At 40.3% G+C, this 20,557-nt stretch overlaps 2 protein-coding genes across 7 annotated transcripts; one reads left to right on the forward strand and one right to left on the reverse strand.

The window, feature by feature from the left end:
- Positions 1-22: 22 nt before the first annotated feature.
- dnajc14 (DnaJ (Hsp40) homolog, subfamily C, member 14) lies at positions 23-9,479 on the reverse strand. 3 transcript variants are annotated; one of them, XM_078248227.1, is made up of 7 exons: positions 9,391-9,479; positions 6,211-7,635; positions 5,974-6,080; positions 4,834-4,953; positions 4,526-4,686; positions 4,219-4,321; positions 23-3,336 (listed from the first exon to the last, which is right to left on the reverse strand). In XM_078248227.1, exons 2-7 carry the CDS (start codon positions 7,420-7,422, stop codon positions 3,042-3,044), a joined length of 1,998 nt encoding a protein of 665 aa, XP_078104353.1. In that variant the 5' UTR covers positions 7,423-7,635; positions 9,391-9,479; the 3' UTR covers positions 23-3,041. The 3 variants fall into 3 exon arrangements, with proteins under 3 accessions (XP_078104353.1, XP_078104351.1, XP_078104352.1); XM_078248225.1 differs by having other exon boundaries at positions 9,354-9,474; XM_078248226.1 differs by lacking the exon at positions 9,391-9,479 and adding an exon at positions 8,491-9,346.
- Positions 9,480-11,219: 1,740 nt separating this feature from the next.
- nab2 (NGFI-A binding protein 2 (EGR1 binding protein 2)) lies at positions 11,220-19,250 on the forward strand. 4 transcript variants are annotated; one of them, XM_078248229.1, is made up of 8 exons: positions 11,220-11,511; positions 11,731-11,833; positions 12,100-13,041; positions 13,213-13,346; positions 14,395-14,446; positions 14,620-14,734; positions 14,870-15,055; positions 17,446-19,250. In XM_078248229.1, exons 1-8 carry the CDS (start codon positions 11,342-11,344, stop codon positions 17,541-17,543), a joined length of 1,800 nt encoding a protein of 599 aa, XP_078104355.1. In that variant the 5' UTR covers positions 11,220-11,341; the 3' UTR covers positions 17,544-19,250. The 4 variants fall into 4 exon arrangements, with proteins under 4 accessions (XP_078104355.1, XP_078104359.1, XP_078104356.1 ...); XM_078248233.1 differs by having other exon boundaries at positions 11,418-11,519; positions 12,083-13,041; XM_078248230.1 differs by having other exon boundaries at positions 11,418-11,519.
- The last annotated feature ends 1,307 nt before the right edge of the window (positions 19,251-20,557 follow it).

Here is a 20,557-nt window from a genome sequence, read left to right on the forward strand (position 1 = left end):
AGCATAAAACAGAGAAGCAATGTGCATATAGGAAATCCTCTTTATTTTGAAAACCAGAGAAAGCAGGGGAAAGAAACCCAACAGTGATATTTTAAAATGGTTTGCCAGCCAGGGAACTTACCTCATAATTCCCTCAAAAAAAAAACCCTGATGATTGTCTGATTATTTTTTTTTGCAATACTTCTGCATATTCTGTTAAAAGTTGGAAAATGAAATCTGAAGTGTTGACTCTTTCATCGACCTCTTGGACTTCAACCTGCTACCTTAACGTACAGCACAACATTCTCAAGTCAAGGTGGATGTGTGGAAAACAAAGCACTCTGCTCAACGTGGGTATAGCGGTTAGTCCAGTTTTCCAGACAGGGCTGATTCCGATATTTGATGATCTGAAGAAAAAAACTTTGATAATAAAAGCCTAAATAAGTATGTAAGATGAAAAATTGTATGTTGAAAAAAAAAAAAAATCTGCAACAAATTAATCTGATTTGTGAATGAAATATTTGATCAAAGTCAATTTTAGTTTTCTGATTATCACACAGTAACGATCTGAATCCTGCCCAATTGAAAAAATATATATATATATTTTAAGGCCTCATAGTTCTGTCCAAACCTTCCTTTATACTATCAAATGCTATCTGGTTTTTCACCAGAATGAAAATAAATCCAGAATTAGTTTTACATTTTGAGTTGGTTTCATTTAAAAGGGCCCTTTTAGTTGACGACTCAAACCATGTCTGGGAGACTTGTGAAATGCATACAAAAGAAAAGCTATTTGACAGATAAAAACAAACATGGCAAACTTAATGACCTGCTTCAATGAGCTCAAACATTTGCACCAAAGCTTCATCTTTTCAAGCTACCAGACAAACCTGCATTATGAAGTACAATGCCAGAAGATAGTTCTGATACTTGGGTACCCGAGTGATGAACAATTACTTCTTTTTTTTTCCTCTTTAAAATTTTTCTCACTCATTTAACATTCAGTTTCTACCAAAAAATAATCTTAATTGCAAATGAGCCGTTATCTTAGCGAGCTACACCTCCTACACAGCTGCAGCTGCAGGAGTCTGGTTAGGCTAAATCACCGATGACTGTTCAAGATCCCTCTGATGTTATTACAGTTGTGGGTGTGCAAATTAACACAAAAAACATTGAACATGGTACTTTTCATCATCAACTGTCAACATAAAAAAAATAGCCTTTATCAAATGCCTTATCACACGTTGCCATTTCACTACACTCACACTGTAAACAGCTGTTTTCTTAACTTATGATGACCATAAAATTATTTCTATGCAAGAAGCATATCAAGAAACAAAACCCCAAATACAACCAATTATCATTTTTCTGACCCCTTTTAGCTTTGAATTAGAGTTTCTGTGACTTTGACATTTTGAAAGCTGAACCACGTCCAGGTGGAAGTACTAACAGAACAATACACCAGTTCATAATGCAAAACTTTAAGAGTCCGATGATTCGTTTCTTTAATTGGTGACAGTCATGACAGATCAGTGATGTAGAAGGCATGGCTTAACATCTTTGCTGGCATAAAATGGTAATCAACAAGTGAGACCCTGATCAAAATGGCGTTTCAATTTAGACGACTGGAACGTTTACTTTTCAGTAGCAGCATGAACGACTACGTAAATCAACTATATGAAACTAACATATTGCAAACGCATGCTGTTTTCAGTCGGTAATGAATAAATTAAAGTCATGTTGATTCGACAGCATTCAAGTTTCGTGCAGATCAGGCTTGCTTCAGTATATGTAAATTAGCACACGTTATGATATAAAATGACTCAAATGGCTGTTAAGCTTTGTAAATAAGTTTAACTGTGACCGTTTTAATGTTGTGTGGTTACACAGTGAATCAACAGGGGGCAATGTAGATCACTTGTATGTGGACATGAAAACAGCAATTCCTCCCTGGCGAAGAAAAATATCAATATTTCAAAATGTCAACGCGTCAGTTTTAAAGTTTTGAGAATTTATCAAAGCAGTTGAGCTGGAGTTCGGTATTACAGAAACATAACTCATTCCTGCTGTTAGATTTTAAACCCTAATAACGTCAATCTGGAGCTGAAACTAACAGCAGGCAGATTTAGCATGTTTGAAACTGTTTATCTCAGAAGAAAAACACTCTTTCATCGTTTTCACTTATTCTGGTCCAGACTTTACATCTTGACCGTCTCCTCTCTGGCTCGGTGGCTTTTGAAAACAGAGGTTAACAAATGCAGGATGTGATTCTCTGATAACCGCCATACAAATATCACCATCTATTTTAGCTTAACTAATTCTGCACAAATGGCGAACTCTTCATATAGTAATAACTTTGAAAGGATTTGTTTAGTTTCTCTAACCACTGAAACTGAACTTTTAGTGCACTTCTAGCGCACTACTGCATACGTGTTGACAACTTTCTCTTCTTTTTGTTTCGGTTCAGATGTGTTGAGTTTAACTGGATTCAAATCATTCTTGAAACATGGTGGACGAGGTGCAGATCTAACATGAGTAAACACTGACACGGTGAAGTCGCCCAGATCATTATCTTCTTTGTGTTAATTATCGTGATCCTCTCTGTTCAAGTGTCACTCTGTCTGGAACCAACGTCTTAAACTTAGCTTTTACAAAACATTAAAAACAAAAGTGAAAAAAAAAACAAAAAAAAAAACGAAGTGTTAAAACACAGGTGAATAAATCATGCTTTGCGGGATTTGGCAGGAAATTATGAAAGGAAAACGTTTCATTACAGCATCCCAATAAGGATTTCAATGCCAAGGCTACAGTCGTCTTGAAGACCAACAGAACAATAAGGTGAAATGAGAGGTAAAGCACCGTCACCTCTTCAACCCTCCTTCAATACTTGTTTAGTCAACAGGCTCCTCTTAATGATCCACCTCTGGCTCATCTGACCTTAACCACATGAATTATCTCGAGTTCAGATCTTGGCGGGCCGACAGGGAGCCGAGAGACAAACATGGCCGTTATTTATTGTGTCCCTGTGTTGCTATGTCGATACACTGAGAGGTCAACGGACTTCACCTCTGGAAGGGTTTGCGGACCTTCTTCCTCCTTCTGGGGGGTTTGCCACTTTCAGCCCATGTCTCACTGGACTCTGGCCGCTGACCCCCCGGCACGTAGAAACCTGTCTGGCTCGGGGGAGGGGAGAACGGGGGCGCTCCAGCACCAGGGGGTTGCTGATGGGGGGGACCTGAGGGGAAGAATCCCCCATTGGCAGCCATGTCGTTAGGTGGTCCTCCCTTGAAGATGCGATTGAAGAAGTCCTGCAAATCTGCAGGGTTGGTCGGACTTGGGGCGCTCTCTGAGGGTGTCCTGAAAGTGAAAGTTTGAAAGTTCAGAGATCTTTTGAGCCTTAAGTGATGGTCTTTTTGGCTTTTACAGATGGTCACGTGGCAACAGCATGAGCAGAATAAATGATGTCCAATTGTAAAGAGCATTAGGGTTAGGATGATAATCTATTTGAACATAAAGTATATTAAAAATGATTAAAAATGCAAACAGTGGGGCGCCTGGATAGCTCAGTTGGTAGAGCGGGCGCCCATACATAGAGGTTTACTCCTCGACGCAGCAGGCCCGGGTAAGACTCCGACCTGTGGCCCTTTGCTGCGTGTCATTCCCCCTCTCTCTCCCGCCTTTCATGTCTTCTGCTGTCCTATCAAAATAAAGGCTGAAAATGCCCAAAACATAATCTTAAAAAAAAAAAAAATGCAAACAGTATAGTTTTTTTTCTTTCTTTAATGTCATTGTTACAACAATGCACCACACACACATTAGGATTCTGGGAAATGCATCAATAAATTGTCAGCAGAGACCAAAAAACAAATGAAAGAAGATGGAAAAAGTGAAGTTGTTATATTTCCATGTTTTAACTAATTTTTGAAGTTGTATACGAGTTGTCTGGTTAAACTGTTAACTGTGTCCTAATTTTGTTTTAGCAGTTGAGATATATACTGCAACACTTTACATTTTCATAGCACCACTTTTCTAAAAGGAGGACTCCTAAGTCTCCCGCTGGTATTTGCTGGTATTTCAAACAGCAGAAATATGGCAGATATTCCAGATATGTAAAACTCCCGAAACTATCTGCTAAAATCAGTGATGAGGCTAAATTGAGGCCTGAATAAGGGAGGAGGAGGAGGAAATAGTACATGATTTAGCACCATGAAGCCACAACAAACCCTTGAAGGGACGTACCTGTGTCGTGTGGAGTTGCTGTTGTTCTTTGAACCAAAAGAGATGTGATAGGGCACACGGTGCGTGTCAGGAGAAATGCCGATTCTTTGGCAACCTGCCCACTCTGAAACATGACAGCATGACAACAGCTTACATATACATTTAAATACTGTAAAACTTTGCTCTGAAGCTTTTCTATGACCTGCGAAGCCAAGCGCTGAGTGGCCTGGAGACTGATAATATATGAGCTCATGCAAACTACACAATGTATTACTGTTCAGTTACTGATGAGGGGAGCAGATACTCTTCAGAAAAAGCTGACATTCACCTGTAATATCATACACTTTGCCATCCATACATGCAAAGTATGTGATACGTAGGCCCAACATGCTGGACTCAGCCCACAGGTCCCCCTCCTCAGCACTATGGCAGCGGTTGCACTCGGCACAGAACCGGGCCTCAGCAGGTTCACGATCCATCTCGAACCGCCTGCACAGACACAAAGGTTACGAAGGAAACACCAACCGTACTACTACATAAGGCGTGATTCAGTTGTGTGTAATACATAATGTTTAACTCCAGTCTGAGGAAATGTTTGGCACTGATTCCGTTGATATTGGGTGTGAAGCTACGTACTTGTGTTTGCCTTCACACTTGGTACACATCATGGTGTTCATGGCTTCCTTCAGGTCATCCTGCAGTTTAGTCAGAAACTCGTTCATGGACTTTGAGAGCTCGGTTGCTGCCATACGCTTCCTGCATGGGAAAGAAACAGACCGGTTGGGGATACGTGAACATAACAGGCTTAAGGAGTCAACCTCACTCTAAATCACTGTACAATTTAATTATTTCAGAAGAAAACACTGTTCATCTTAAAACAACAGACCTTGGATAGTTGCAGTCAATCTCTATTTACTATCACTATTTTATATATATAGACATTGTAGGAAACTTGAATTTTGTGCAAATAATGCAAGGACAGCGTCCACTGAGGGGTTCGTTCACTCTACTGTCGTTAACAAAAGGAGGATGAGAAAAATAAAAAATGTTAGAATATTCAATTCTACCAAACTAAGGATAGAACTTAACTGCAGAAAAAACAAATGATTATTGTATTAAAAGGCCCCATGGCATGAAAATTTCACTTTATGAGGTTTTTTAACATTAATATGAGTTTCCCCAGCCTGCCTATGGTCCCCCTGTGGCTAGAAATGGTGATAGGTGTAAACCGAGCCCTGGGTATCCTGCTCTGCCTTTGAGAAAATGAAAGCTCAGATGGGCCGATCTGGAATCTTCCTCTTATGACGTCATAAGGAGGAAGGTTACCTCCCCTTTCTCTGCTTTGCCCGCCCAGAGAATTTGGCCTGCCCATGAGAGAGAGAGAGACATCATGGCTTTCAAATGAGTGAAGTGGCAGTTGGTCAAGGCCACACCCCCACTCACCACCTTGCCCCCCCCCTTCCTCAATAGCTACAGAAATGGCACGTCCTAAGTAAAGCTCATTGTGTATCTGGCTCTAGTGGCTGTAATTCTGCACCAAGGCTGAATTTCACGAAAGAGACTTCAGATACAGTATTAGGGGACCACTAAGGCCTATATAAAAGCATCCAAAGAGCACAATGTCATAGGACCTTTAATGTAACGGGAAAGTGTAACAGGCTACAAAATAAATGTTTTTTTTGTTGTTTTTTTTTAAACATACTTTGAGTTGTTTTTAGTTTTATTTTGCTTTAGAATTATATGTCCTGTGAGAACCACTTTTTTCCGTGTACTCACAACTCGTACTCTCGTCGTGTCTCTGGATTACTGACAATATCCCAGGCAGCCCTCAGTACTTTGAACGCCTCTCCAGCTCGGGGGTGTTTATTTTTGTCTGGATGGACCTGAAGAAGAAGGGACAGAGGAAAAGGTTATATGAGCAAAGGAGGAAAAACTCTGCCTCCAATACAATTTGTTAGTCATTAATGCAATAGCTGTATTTTTCACTCAGACACAGGCACTTCACACACACACCTGGACAGCCAGCTGTCTGTAGGCCTTCTTCAGTTCAGCCTCAGTGGCATGCACCTCCACACCCAGCACTGTAAAGGGGTCGAGCTCGTCCTCTGGTACCTCAGCCAAGGCTAGCAGTCTCTCTAGCTCCTGGCCTGGCTGGCTTCTCCCTGCCCTGCCGGGAGAGTCAGGGCTGGACGGTGGTATGTGGCCATGCCTCCTGAACCTGCTTCGGACTGTCTCCAGCAGGGACACCACCCTCTTCCAAAACCTTGACTCCTGAAAAGTTGTCCAATAGCGTTTTCCCTTCTCTCCTCCAAGGCGAACCAACGCACACTTTGCCCACTGGGAACCGAAAATAACCAAAGCACAGAAAAGTCTCAAAAAAGATAAGGCAGCTGTCTTCAACCACTTTACTAACCGAACAATTTTATCCACCAGGTCTGTTCCTGTGCATTTCGTCCATTTCAGAATCCGACTAGCATCCGCCTTCATTCCTGCTGTATCTGTGATCTTCACAAGGAGCTGCTGCCCAAAGTTGTAAAGTTTCACCCCTCCAGCCTCCACACCAACTCCACAATTGTGAGTTAATGTGACAATAATCTCAATCATCATGTGGATGCAGGAGATGCACCAGAAGCTCAGAGACTCTGACAGCATCTCCTTGAAAGCTAGGACGAGCTGGTTGCCTGTCCGCCTACGGCCTCGGTTCTGCTGATGGTGGTGGTGGTTACGTCTGCGGGTCTGCTTGTGCCGACCACCACTTGACATAACATTGCCTTTTTGAAGGGAGGAAAAAGCACTTTGACTGCTCTGCTCTGAAACTGACCCACTGCTCCTGAATCTGCATCGCCGCCCAGGTCCCACGTTCCTCCAACCAGACTCCCCGTTCATGTGCTGCTCCTTCGCAGCTTCATCCTCTTCTTGATTTATAACATGCGAGTTCTCATGATCTGCAGTGTCATCATGCTCAAACCCATCTGAAGCCTCCTCAGTATCCTCTTTGGCCTCTGTAGATCCACAATACTCTGCTTCGTCAGCACCAGAGGCTTGTGGAGTGGCTGGATTTGGGGTGTCCTGAGATTTGGCTGTTTTGTCCTGCTCACATTCATCATCAGTGGGTCTGGCCTCCCACTGACTAGACTCGGTCACTAAGGTGGAATCACCATCAGGGATGTCCTCATCAGCGTCAGTAACCCAATCCATTTCCTTCTCAGCTGCTTCCCTCTCCATGTTGTTTACAGCTGTTTGATTGAAGCGCTGTGAAATTGGAATCTCATGGAAGATGATATCCTAGATCCATAATCTGTGGCAACATTTTCCCCAGGCTCTCATTATAAAAGTGAGACTGGGGGCTCCTGAGGGTCAGTGTCAGGTCCACCATATCAACAGCCACTTCCAGGTATCAAAAGGTTTTTACACACCTCACATCATGCATCAGGTTATCTGAAAAGCAACAACACATAGAGTTCATCATACACCCACATTGTGGATAAGCAGAATTAAGTGAGAAATATGTTTCTAACAGTAGTCATTTATATTAAAATGCAAGTTTTTAAACCTTCCAAAAACTAAAACGAAGGGGTGGCCACTATGATGATATACATGTTTCAACCATCAGAGACTTTGTCATATTGTTTAAACCACAGCAGCCACTCTTTTAACATCCCTGGGTGTATTAGACCATTGTGGATACTGGAAGTCCGGGCTTTGCATCAATTTGATAAAGGATCAATATCTTTTTTTTGATATTTCACAACAGACACTGACATCTGTTTTGTATAACCTTGACTGTTTCTTAAATTTTATATATATATATATATATATATATATATATACTGTATTACAGTGCATATGAATCTAGCAATGTGAAATTACACATACCACAATAAAAGATGTTCCATACTGCACACCTTATAGAGCAGCAGAGCTGAAACAATTAATCAACTAACTGAATGGTTGATCAGAACAGAAAATGAACTGCCAAAAATAAATTAAATTAATAATTTAAGTTACTTATTTAAGTTACTTATCAAACAACAGGAATTAACAAACATTCACTGGTTCCAACTTCTCAAATGTGATGAATTGATGTTTTATCTCATTGTGTACTAAATATCTTTGGGCTTGAACTGTTGGTCGAACAAAACAAGACAGAGACGTCAGCTTGTGCTCTGGTCAACTGTGACATGCATTTTCACTATCGTCTGACATGCTACAGGCTTAACATAAAAAAAAATTTAAAAAAAATTACTGACAGATAAATCGATCATGGAAATAAGTCAGTGATTAGTTTTTTACCTTACACCTGCTGCTACCAGTATGAAGAGGAGATAATGTGGAGTTAAATGTTTTGCCACGACCACAGAGGTCACCATGACTGTTTAACAACACAGTTTTGGAGCTTTTCCTGAACAAATAAACTAAGAACGAATGAGTCATGTAGCTAGCTAAGTATCTCAACGTTACATGTAACGTAAATGTAGCTACTTGCTGTCCAATCGTTGCAGAAGTGAACATAAATCAAGAAACGCAAAATTAGCTTTTACACGTATAATAGTGCAACACAGATTACATTCAGTTAACTAACGTTATATTAATTATGTTGTTTGCTAATTAAGTCAAAGAGGAAGACGGTGTTTCTAGAAACTAGCTAGCTACACGAACAAACATTTGGCACCGATAAAAAACAGCTATTATAAACCGGTCAATCTTGTCTGACAGACTCTTTTGATATTAATTTAACTTCGATAACAACATGACCAAATATTGTAAAGGCGGCTAATGTTAGCAGACAGCCAGAGTGTTAGCATGAAGAAGCAGCCAGCCAACAAGAGGACAGACAGACATACAGGGGCTAAAATTAGCTTGCCTCTGGCTGGCTAACCTGACAACATTTCGACTAAATAAGGTATCCATGAAAGATTAAACGACAGCACAGCAGCAAACCGTTATTAACGTATTTAGCTAGCAAACAGCCAATCGAGCAACTAACGATAATAACTGTTAGTTAATAACATCAGCGAGCTGGACTAGCTAATACGGACGCCTGTTTCCCTTCCTGTGGGCTTTGACGAGAAAGCTAAGACATGTTTTGGACACCGGACGAGCCCAGTAAGAAGGCACATTATTTTGCATTAAAACAAACTAGATGTCATATATACCTCTCATATAATTGTGTAACCTTGTTTGTTAACATACAGCCAAGTGTCCGTGTTGTTTTTTTAAGCCACTTCTTCTTCTCCTGCTCCTTTTCCTACTTTCTTCCCGTTTCTTCTTCCTCCTCCGCCCCCTTTTTCTTCTTCTGCGTGGTTTTCTGACTGTTAGCAAACAACTCAGGAAACCACTACTGCCACCCATTATTTGTTGGTATAGCTGATAATTAACAATAAACCTTTAATTTATTTAAATAGATTTTCCTTGATAAAACATAGTATAGTATTATCTTAGTTCACTCTATCCATCCTGTAAAATAAGCTATACCGTTTACCACAGCCCTTTACCCTTTTAATATATTGTAAAAAAAAATCTAAATAATTCCCCTCAGGATGCTTCAGTAGGCTAATACCCATACACAACATTACCAAAAGCATTTTGGCAAGCCTGTCAATACGGTTTGGTTAAGGTCCATTAGTTCAACTTAAGGAACATTTTTAATTCTACAAAATATATTTAAATAACATTTAAGACATTAGTGTGCTTCCAACTTCGTGGAAACTGGTTGAGGAAGGCCTTTACTTGTTTTCACATGATAATGCCCCAATGTGCAAGGTGAGGACCATTAAAGAAATCACTTTCCCAATCTTACTTTTTCCAGCTATAGGAGCTTTGCAAAAATTAAACCATACCCACACTATACACATTAGAGATGTTCCGATACCGCTGGTATCGGTATCGGGAAGTACTGGTATCGGTATCGGGAAGTACTGGAGTTTATGCACCGATCCGATACCACGTAATAAAGCCCTAAAGAAAAAATACGTTAAAGTAGTTTATTTATGTTCTTTTTCCGTTATAACTGACTGTCAAACTGCAGAATAAAAGAACTGAGCCAGACCGACAACAAAGATAGAAATAATATCACATCCATACAGGATAGTAGTATATAGTTCTTAAAACATAATAAAATATATGACACACTGGTATCGGATCGGTACTCAGTATCGGCCGATACGCAAGTTCAGGTATTGGAATCGGTATCAGGAAGCAAAAAATGGTATCGGACCATCTCTAATACACATCCAATGTCCACATACTTGCTGAACTCAATGCATCTTCTTCGAAGGCAAAGATTAGTGGTGTCCCCCCCACACTTTCAAATTCGTTTGATATTATTTTATTTATAAGTCTCGGTGATCTGCCCCTATTTTAAACAATAAAGAAAGTAAGACATATTTTTCTTATAAATAGTTTAGTACTATTTTTTTCTGGAATAATCTATAATTACGATCAACTTAATTATTTTATGGATTTTGTATCATCATAATCCCTAAACTTGCAATGCAGGAAATGGTTGAATGATTCAAAAAATAGAAAAAAGTACACACACACACACACACACACACACACACACACACTTCTTAAACCAAAGTTACACTCTTTAATAGGCTTTAGGGCAATACAATGGCTATGGCTTACACTGCCAATATAAAACACTGTGAAACATACATGTTTGCAGATGATGATCCTGGATGTAGCCTATGGGCAGAACCTTAGAGATTTTAAACAACACGTGAGATCCATCGATTATTGTTGGTGATAGGCTTTTGGGCGAATTAGGCCTTTAAATTTGCAAAGAAATACCAGCTTTAAAAAAAAAAAAAAGTAGTGGAGGAAGCAAATGCGTTTCACCTGTAGGCTACATTCATAATAATTAACGACCAACCCACTTCCTAAAAACTGCCCAGTAAAAATCCACATCTGTCACATCTGTTTAGGCTTTTGTTCTCTAAATAGGCTAAGTCAGTGCTAACTGCTTGTTTAGGGGTCTTTCACATTGCGAAACTCTGGGAACCCCCACCCGCCTTCTGCATAAAAAAAAAACAAATCTTGAAGACGCAGAGGGTTAATTTCAAGCTCCCACCACCACCACCCACATCTCCTATTTGAAAGCCGCCTCTCTACCGGGAGAGGAAGGCTCTTTTTCGGTCAGATGGCGTGCTGCAGTCCGCCCCCGTCATTCTCCAGCCCACACAGACAGGGCAGCCAGCAACCAATACGCTGCGCCGGAGGAAGATTTCTGCCAGAGATTTCAGACGACGTACGATACTCAAAGGGGATTTACTACGCCAATCTGAGCCGGGAAAGCTTTCGGCAATATAGGTAACAGGGTAAGCAACGAATAGGATAACTGCGATGTGTATTTGAGCAAGGAGTTTTCTGCGAACATCTGGCTCAGGGATAGGCTACTTAATTGCCTCCAGTCGGTGGTTTTATTTTAGCAGGAGCCAATAATCCAAGTGTTTCTACTTTAGTCTGATCTAAATGTAACGTGCTTTTGTTTCATTGATCCACCGAAATTAGTTTGTATTTCTTTATCAGTTTCACTCCGGGAGTAGCCTACCGACCTGTGACATCGGTGGTTTGGAGACACACCTTACCGTTTTTCCCGTCTCTGCACATCCGTCTACCTGACCAGAAGAAGGTAAGAGAGGTTTATGTGTACTACACCATCAGTCATATGCGCTACAAGGTGAAAACAGTTTGCATATGGAGGGAACTATTCTTTTCCGAAGCATGCATAAAGTTCCTATATTCATCTTTTTTTATTTTTTATTAATGCTTCATAAAGATAAAAGAGTTTGGAACAGGTACTAAATGCAGTCCAGATGACATTGACAATAAATAGGCCTAATTTAATAATAATAAATAACATAATAAATAACTTGTACAGGATTTCTCCACCTACAGGTTCATGTCTTTCCTTTCTCCTGCCTAAACTTTCCAGAGCTGTGTGCCATGTCTCTGCCACGCACACTTGGGGAGTTGCAGCTCTATCGGGTGCTGCAGAGGGCCAATCTGCTGGCCTATTATGAAACCTTCATCCAGCAGGGTGGTGACGATGTGCAGCAGCTCTGTGAGGCAGCAGAGGAGGAGTTTCTGGAGATCATGGCACTAGTTGGCATGGCCACCAAGCCACTGCATGTGCGTAGGCTCCAGAAAGCCCTCCGAGACTGGGCAGCGAACCCTGCCCTCTTCAGCCAGCCCGTCTCTAACGTTCCTCTCGGGGGCATCCCACTGTTCAAAGTGGAGGGGACCGGCACTGGTGGATCAGCAGGTGGGCCCAGGAAGTCTTTGAGCAACGGGCAGCCAGAGTCACCGTGTGAAAGGGAAGATCGGGCGTGTCTTACTCCAATGCACAGTGGGAGTCCAAGAAGCCCCTGCTCCCAGGCCTCCCCACAGCCACCAGACACACACTACAGGGAAAAACTGTCCCCCATGGACCCACACTGGCTCAGCCCAGAGCCTGATGGGGCATCTGGAATAGACGAGGAGCCCCCCAGCCCACCTCTGCTGTCAACATGTCCTCCAGGTCCCTCCACATCTCCTAGCCCCTCTGTTTCTCTTGCCTCGTCGACCCTGTCAGCCTGGCCCGGAGGACAGCTGGATGGGGAGACGGCAAGGGCTGTGGTGGAGAGCGTGGAGAGGCTCCTCAGGACCCTGCCCAGGTCAGATCCTGCAGAGTGGAAGACTCTGCTTAGGATGAACAAGAAGATGGCAAAGACTGTGGGACACATCTTCAAAATGGCATCCCAAGATGTAAGCAAAGAAGAAGAGATCCGAAAGTACAGTCTCATCTATGGACGCTTTGACTCCAAGAGGAGAGAGGGGAAGCAGCTCACACATCATGAGGTAAAAGCACCAAAGACAGTGTTTGAATGTATCACATCATGTTCCATACAATAGTCTGTTGCTAAAGTTCACATTGTAATCCAGAGGGCAGCTGTAAGATGTAAAAAGTGATGTGTCTGCATGATATTTTCAGTGGTTGTCCCTTCTTCACTTAGTGCTTTTCCTCCTCAGTTGATCATCAATGAAGCTGCAGCCCAGTTCTGTATGCGTGACAATGCCCTTTTGCTGAGACGGGTGGAGCTCTTTTCTTTGGCTCGGCAGGTGGCGAGAAAATGTGCCTACACCTCCACACTAAAGCATGCAAGGTATGGAGCGCTGCCTATAAAGAAGAGTAATCTGTTCACCAGCAACCAGTCAACAACACACCGGACACCTGCTGTGTCTTGATTGCTCCTCTATCTCGAGAAACAAATCTGTTAGAGAATCAGGAAAATAGTTTTAATTTAAGTCCAGCCCCATGCACAGCAACATGGCAATTCTTAAAATGCATGAGTAGCATGACGTGAAATAAATACAATCACTAACTGGACAAAAAAACACTTATGATTCATCTTTCCACCAGTGTATCCATTTTCTCAATGAACCTGGTTCAGACCACAGTGGGAATTAAACTCCAACCTCTGTAGTGTTAGTATAATGAGCTAACTTTGGAGCCACATAGGAATACATGAATCCTCTCTGTGTTTGTTAACTTGCACAAAACATTAATATCGTCTTCAAGCTATGAAATTAAATACCAGCAGTTTTTTTTATCAGTTTTTCCTCATAATGACTTAATGGCAGAACGTAACAACAAAGCACTAATGAAATTATTATACTATATTTAGTGTGTGAAATGCCCTTTTTTTTAATTCCAGATATTATTTAATTTGTTAATATTTCCTTTGTCAAAAGATAAAGACCAAATACATGAATGCTATGACAAACGTTCCCCTTGTGTTCATTACCACATGGCATTCAAATATTTACAACATACATCCAAAAATATATTTGCATATAAATAATTCTGATAAATGCATAGTTTATTGGAAAAGTGCAGTTAAACTTATGTTCCAGGTCATTTCATAAGATGAATTATTAAGTTGTATTCATTCATTCATTCTTTTTGTCTCTTGCTGTATCGTATACAAAAACACTGGGCTTGATTTGACAAAAGAAGGTCTTGAATCATTACTGGCTTTTTTCTAAGCCTTCAACTTCCAATATGTTAAAAAAAGACATTGCAGTTGAAAGCTCTGCAAAAATGACTCTAAAGTGGACCTTAAGTCAAGATTTATTTTTGTCAAATTATTTGTTCCTGAGGTCAAGAACGAACTTTAATGTTCAATTGGCTCGACTGTTTTCCTCCTGCAGGCCAAATCCTGACGAGAATAGTGTACTGTGCCAGAAGAGAGCGAGACATGAGGTGAGTTTTTTAGAGGAGCGCTGCTGCCAGTAAATGTTATTCAGTGTGATTTATTATAGATGAATGTGTGATTCTAACACACAATCTTGTGTGTAAACGTAGCCAAAGTTCAGGTCACTTATCAGTAGTTTGAAGTGGGTCATTAGCACTAAATTAACAGTGACACGTTTAAGGTCATCATGCCTGAGAGTGTGCCATCATTTCTCGGAGTGGAAGGCTCAGAGGGTTTGACGCAGAGGGCAGATGATGACAGCTTATCTGCAGAAAGCCTCGACAGTGTATCGCACGGTAAATATTTTTTATTTTATTTTTGTCTGAGCTGTGAACTGGTCTTCAGATGATTTCTACTCCAGACATTCTGTCTGTTTCTATAAGAATTTAGCGTTTGAAGACATTTACACTCAAATCTGTCTGTCCTGTTAGACATCGGCTCACAGTGCAACCAGTCTCCATCCCCCCGTCCCCACACTGACACGTCCAACCCTGCCAACTGGAGTCGCCATCTCATACAGCAAACGCTAATGGATGAAGGGTTGCGATTGGCTCGGATGGTGTCACATGATCGGGCTGGCAAGATCAGCCTAGGGTCAGAACAAAATCACTCTACAGGTGACTTTTCCAATAATGACTTAACAATATGTGCTTAATAATGGACACAGAATAAAAGTCTATTATGCAGTGTTGTCCAACTCTGTTCAGGTAAAGGAATAGTTTGACATTTTGGGAAATGCACTTCTTCACTTTCTGGAACAGAGTTCGTTGAGAAGAGTGATACTACTTTTATATTTGAGCGGTAAATATCAGGCTACAGCCGCTTAGCTTAGCTTAGCACGAAGACTGGATTCACAAATTAACATGCAATTCCTTGTTTCTTTAATGTGTGCAAAAACCAAATTGTAATACATCGCAATTTGCCGTTTTACGGGGGTTTATGTGCTGAGTTATTTCTAAGATGGAAGAAGTTTTTTACTCTTTTTTTTTATAGAGAATAAATAACCAACATATAACGTGTTAAATAGTGAGCTTTACAGGTAGATTTTGTTACCCTTGGGCAAAGCCAGGCCAGCTGTTTCCCCATTCCCCATTAACCAGCTGCTCGCGCTGCAAATTAAAAGTACAGACATGAGAGTGGTATCAATCTTTAATTTTCTGCAGGAAAGCAATAATCTGCAAAGCAATCAAGCTTATTTCCAAAATATCAATCTATTAATTAAAGCTGGAATTTGAGGGGGGAATTGAAAGAGAGCAAGTTGATGTTGGGGTTCAATTGAAAATGACATTTCCTAACAATGAATATTTTATAGCTCTACAGCTTGAACTGTAGTGAGTCACAATCTCTCTGAGGTGACGCCTCCCACCATGCACAGCTGAACTTCACCAGACTGTAAATCAGAGGGGATGGAAGTTAGAAGGGGAAACAGAAGGAGGTGAAGTGCGATATATAGAGAGGAAAAGAGTGAGAGACGGAGGGTAGAGAGAGGAGGAGGGGGGTGTTACACTGTTGTAGCACTTCTTTAATACCCTGTTACTGTAGCTTTTTTTCTGATGCATCACAGCTTCTCACAGGAAAGAAAAAAAGCAAGTGATCTGGGCAAGTTAGTCGTTCTGGGCTGTGATAGCCAGTCGAAGAGATGAAGCAAGGAGAAGTAAGCCAGCAAAGACATGAGGGGGCGGGGAGGGAGGAAAGGGGGGGGGGATAGGAAGTACTCTGTGGGCGGTAGAATCGGACCCCCCCTCTCAGCAGCGACTGACGTCAGAGTGTGTTAGGTGCGTGGGCTGAAGGGCGGGATGGATGGGGCGTGGGGGCGAAGTAGTGGGAGGTAATTGGAGGGGCGTTGCATTGACTCACCAAGCGACAGTGTATAAAAATAAAATATGTGGGCAGGGAAATGGCACAGTCTTTTTTATACATCTTCTACTTCTACCAAAAGGACTGCGGAAATAACAAAAAATGGCATATGTTTCATCTCTGACGTCGATCTCTCTCACTCTGTCTTGGTTTTTTTGTCTTCTCATCCAAGTTTCCTTCGTCTGTTTCTCTCATTAATCAGAACTTTCTTGCACTTTATCTCAACGTCACTGTTTTCTTCCGTAACTCATCTTCCGTCATATCGTCAGGATGTCATTTCTCATACGTCATTTTAAGATTTACATCATGAATTCAAATCAAAACCATTTGTATTTTCCACATGTATTTTCCCACTGATGTTATACTGAATATGTGCTATTACAATTGTGTTATCACAAATTAAATTCTTCATACTTATTATATTACTGCTTGCTGATAAAGCACATGGACACAGAGGGTTTCTTATTGAGAAAATCCATAAATGAATATTCATTGACTTGGGAAACACTTTTAGTACTATTTACATTCTCACCTTCTCTTGCAAGCTAATGAATGCACATCAGAGTTAATTGTTTCAATATGAATACACAATGAACAGTTAACTTTTGTTTGTTCTTTATTTATGTGTCTTGTTCACTTGATTTGTTGACTGCGTCACTACCGTAACACCAGCCCAAAACTACTTAAACTTATAATACTGGAGATTTTGTTATTCAGCAACTTGGGTTGGTCATACAGTACAAACCATGATGACTTCACTGCACGTGGGAGAATTTCTCTCTGAATTACCCAAACTATTATCCAAAGGTCTCAAAACACTGGTTGCATCTTGATTACTGTGACTCCTAACTTATATTTATCCTTTGCCTCAGTATTATAATAACTGGCTGTTCAGTCATTATAAAACTATGTGCTCTTCATCTTGCACAAGCATTATGCAAAGTGTTATCCAAAAACACATAAAGCTAGACATATTTTATTTCCTTTTAATTTCCCAGTTGATTGAGACAGCACACAGTAGATTTACAGTATATGTTACAGACTAAATAAATACATTAATTTAAATTTGTTCTCTAGTATTTGTTCTTTAAGTGACTTTTAAGTGAATTTTCATATCAGGTCTTATCTTAAACTTTACCTCTCTCCACAGACCATGACAGTAAAGTTGAGAGGCGGAGCTCGATAACAGTGTGCAGGAGCAGCAGCCCTTGCATCACCAAAGACGACTCTAATCATCGGGGGAAATGAAATTGCTCAGCTTTTGTCAGGGAACTTGTCCTCAGGCCTGCCACTAAACTCCACTCAGAGTCTGCAATACAGGCTGCTACTGACACTGACTGATCTGATGAGGAGAAGACGCTTATCGACTTCAAAATCAATACAGTAATTATCTGAATTTACCAGCGACTGACATCATAAACCTGCAGTGACATCTGAACACTGACATTGTGGATCAAAAATGTTTTGAATTCAAATTCAGTAAATATGTAGAAGAGAAACTTCTTCTTTTTTTTTTTTTAAATACATGGACTACATGTCTTGCAGATTTTAGCTGATAGTGGAAAATGTACTGATTTTATCAGGACAAACCTGATATTTTGTTAAATTAAGTCAGTTTATTGTGAGAAGTGCCGTGCTTTGAGAGCGCCACCTGTTTTAGAAGATGGCACACAGCAGGGGGCACTGCAACTTTGGAAATTGTCTCTTTCAACTTACTCCAGTATCATACTGTAGTTATGTAATGGAAATTTGGTTTCAATAGGAAGACTTTTATCTACATTTTCAGAAAGTTACAATCTAAAAACAGTATGATGACATTCTCTCCTCACCCTCAGGAAAAAAATGATGTTTTGAAGTCAGTGTATTCTTTAGGATTCAAAGATGAAGATAAATAAAGTCCACATAGATGGATTAGTAAAAACAAAAAAAAGGAGGTGTGGCACGTTAATCTAGATTTCCCAGAGCGTACAGACAAAACGCAGTCAGGCTCAGAGGCCTTTTGTCCTTTGCTGCATCATCTAATCGCACATGAGATCTGAACAGGCATGCTTAAGTTTATGAGATATAGTGCCGCAGGTCTTCATCATGCCCTCCCTCACATCTTTCTGTGATATTTTGCACAAGCGGCTGGTGTGGTGTTATGTAAAAAATGATACATCAGGCTTTTCGTTATCTTTAATTATGTGCAAAAGGTACTAAAACACCTTTTCTAAACATGATGTTAAGAACACCGATGCTTTTTGATTTCCAGTCCACAGTTAACTTTTCAGTTGCCACTCTCTACACATCAGGTTTTCAGGGTCAGCTATAGAGTCTTGCTCCAGGGCTCTTCAACAGGGAGGATGCTTGCTGTCATCAGCTGCTCCTCCCTCTCATCTCGAGACTGCATTCAAAACTATATACGCAAGATTTAGATAATTTAAAAAACATTTATCACAGAACTTTTAGAAAATGTGATAAGTGTAGATTTTTTAATGCGATTTTATTTAGGTGTAGCAAAAAGATATGGCAGTGTGTTTTTGGGATGATTTCTGTAGTCTTAATTAGGTGAACCTTAGTCAGTTTTCCTCTTCTGTCTTTTGAGACTCATAGTAAATTAGGGTGACTAATCTTTCTGTACTTTCTAGGCTTTAGAAAAAGAAAAAAACACATGCAGAGGTTTACAGAAAGAAGTCTCATGGTGCTTGTCTCTTGATACAGCAGCTCCTACAAGTTCTGTCAGTCTATATGACCCTGTTTAAAATTGTTCAAATGTTTTCAGACTTCATGTAATGACAAGGCTCGTGTTGAAAATGCATTTTTGTATACTTAACCACAGAGTATGTCAGTGAGGTAGCTTGCTGTGCATCAGTTACACCTGCCTGTCTCTTGAACATTATTAACCTCAGTTTATTATGTTGCAAAACAGATTATTTATTTTGTTACATCTCAATAAATGTTATTTTATTGCCTAAAGCCACAGTGTGTTGAATTGTTTTCATACATATATAGATATATATATATATATATATATATATATATATATATATATATATATATATATATATATATATATATATATGCAGGAGCAGCCAGCAACACCTCTGCTGTCGTCGTTTGTTGCACTGACGCTCTGCACTGAGCCTCAGTGCCGGCATGACTCACCTGTACCAGTAATGTTATCAGCACTCATCCACAAACACACACACACACACACACACACACACACACACACACTCAATGCTCAATTTTCAGACAGAGAAGATAAAGACAGTTTAGTTTATATCACTGTTACTGTATACAGTTACTGTATGTGTAACATAAAATCATAAAGGTTTGCGTACAATGTGTTGCACTGATCATTAAAATTAAGGTTTGCTACGGATCGGTCGATCCACCACTTTGGTCCAGACTTGCCATGAAGTTGCATTAACATTCATGATCCTAATAGGACGACATCTACTGGTGATCCACTGACTTTTCCTTTAGCATGAGGTTGACATTTCTGTTTTTTTATTCAAATATCTCGAAGAACTGCAGGATGGACTGCCGTGAAATTAGCTACATTCATGGTTTCCAGAGGATGCTTTTTGATTGACTTTTAATCTAGTGCCACCATCAGGTCAAAATGTCTGATTATCCAATGCTTTGGGTTATGGCCAAATACCTGCTAAGCTAATGAGATTCCCATCAGCCTCAGCTAAATGTTGTGTTTATTGCTAATTAGCAACTATAAGAATGCCATCACGCAAATGTGCATGGCTATAGACTCTTCTTGAATCTTGTAATTGAAACTTTCTCCATCATTGGAGCAATTTCAAAGACACCTGAGGTCATAATGTTTATATAAAAAGTTGCCTTTATCTTTTTGATTACACAAGAGCAATTATATCCAAGTTGTTTATCTTTTCTGTGATTATGAGAGCACTCAATGTGGCAGCAGATAAAGGGAGCCGTCATCATCAGTCAGCTGTCAGCACCAGTAATTAGGGAGTTAACTATTTGAGTCTATTCTTAGCCCATGCTCATTCCTTGGTAACACAGAGCTGAGCAGCAGACAGCTCATCAGTTTAATGTTTGACAGCAAACATTTAAAAACCGACAGGAAGACTATAAATGAAATTAGGAAGTCTATTTATCTGCATTCAAATGTTTGATTAGGATCATCTAGATTAGCATTACATTTCCCCACTACATGCAAATGTGGGTAATGTTTATCAGGGTTTTTTACAAAGAGTGTCTGCAAAGTCTGCTTGACTGTGCCAATACCAAAAACCTTGTAA

This window comes from Sander vitreus, chromosome 4 (assembly GCF_031162955.1).
Source record: "Sander vitreus isolate 19-12246 chromosome 4, sanVit1, whole genome shotgun sequence".
Taxonomy (NCBI): domain Eukaryota; kingdom Metazoa; phylum Chordata; class Actinopteri; order Perciformes; family Percidae; genus Sander; species Sander vitreus.

Coding starts and splice junctions, on each gene's coding strand:
- dnajc14 (XM_078248227.1), bottom strand. CDS start 7,422: ATGGAGAGGGAAGCAGCTGAGAAGGAAATGGATTGGGTTACTGACGCT. Junction 4,954..5,973: donor ACACGACGAGAGTACGAGTT/GTGAGTACACGG, acceptor TTTCCCATGCAG/GAAGCGTATGGCAGCAACCG. Junction 4,322..4,525: donor CAAAGTGTATGATATTACAG/GTGAATGTCAGC, acceptor GTCATGTTTCAG/AGTGGGCAGGTTGCCAAAGA.
- nab2 (XM_078248229.1), top strand. CDS start 11,342: ATGGCGTGCTGCAGTCCGCCCCCGTCATTCTCCAGCCCACACAGACAG. Junction 11,834..12,099: donor GTCTACCTGACCAGAAGAAG/GTAAGAGAGGTT, acceptor CTCCACCTACAG/GTTCATGTCTTTCCTTTCTC. Junction 14,735..14,869: donor CCTCGACAGTGTATCGCACG/GTAAATATTTTT, acceptor CTGTCCTGTTAG/ACATCGGCTCACAGTGCAAC.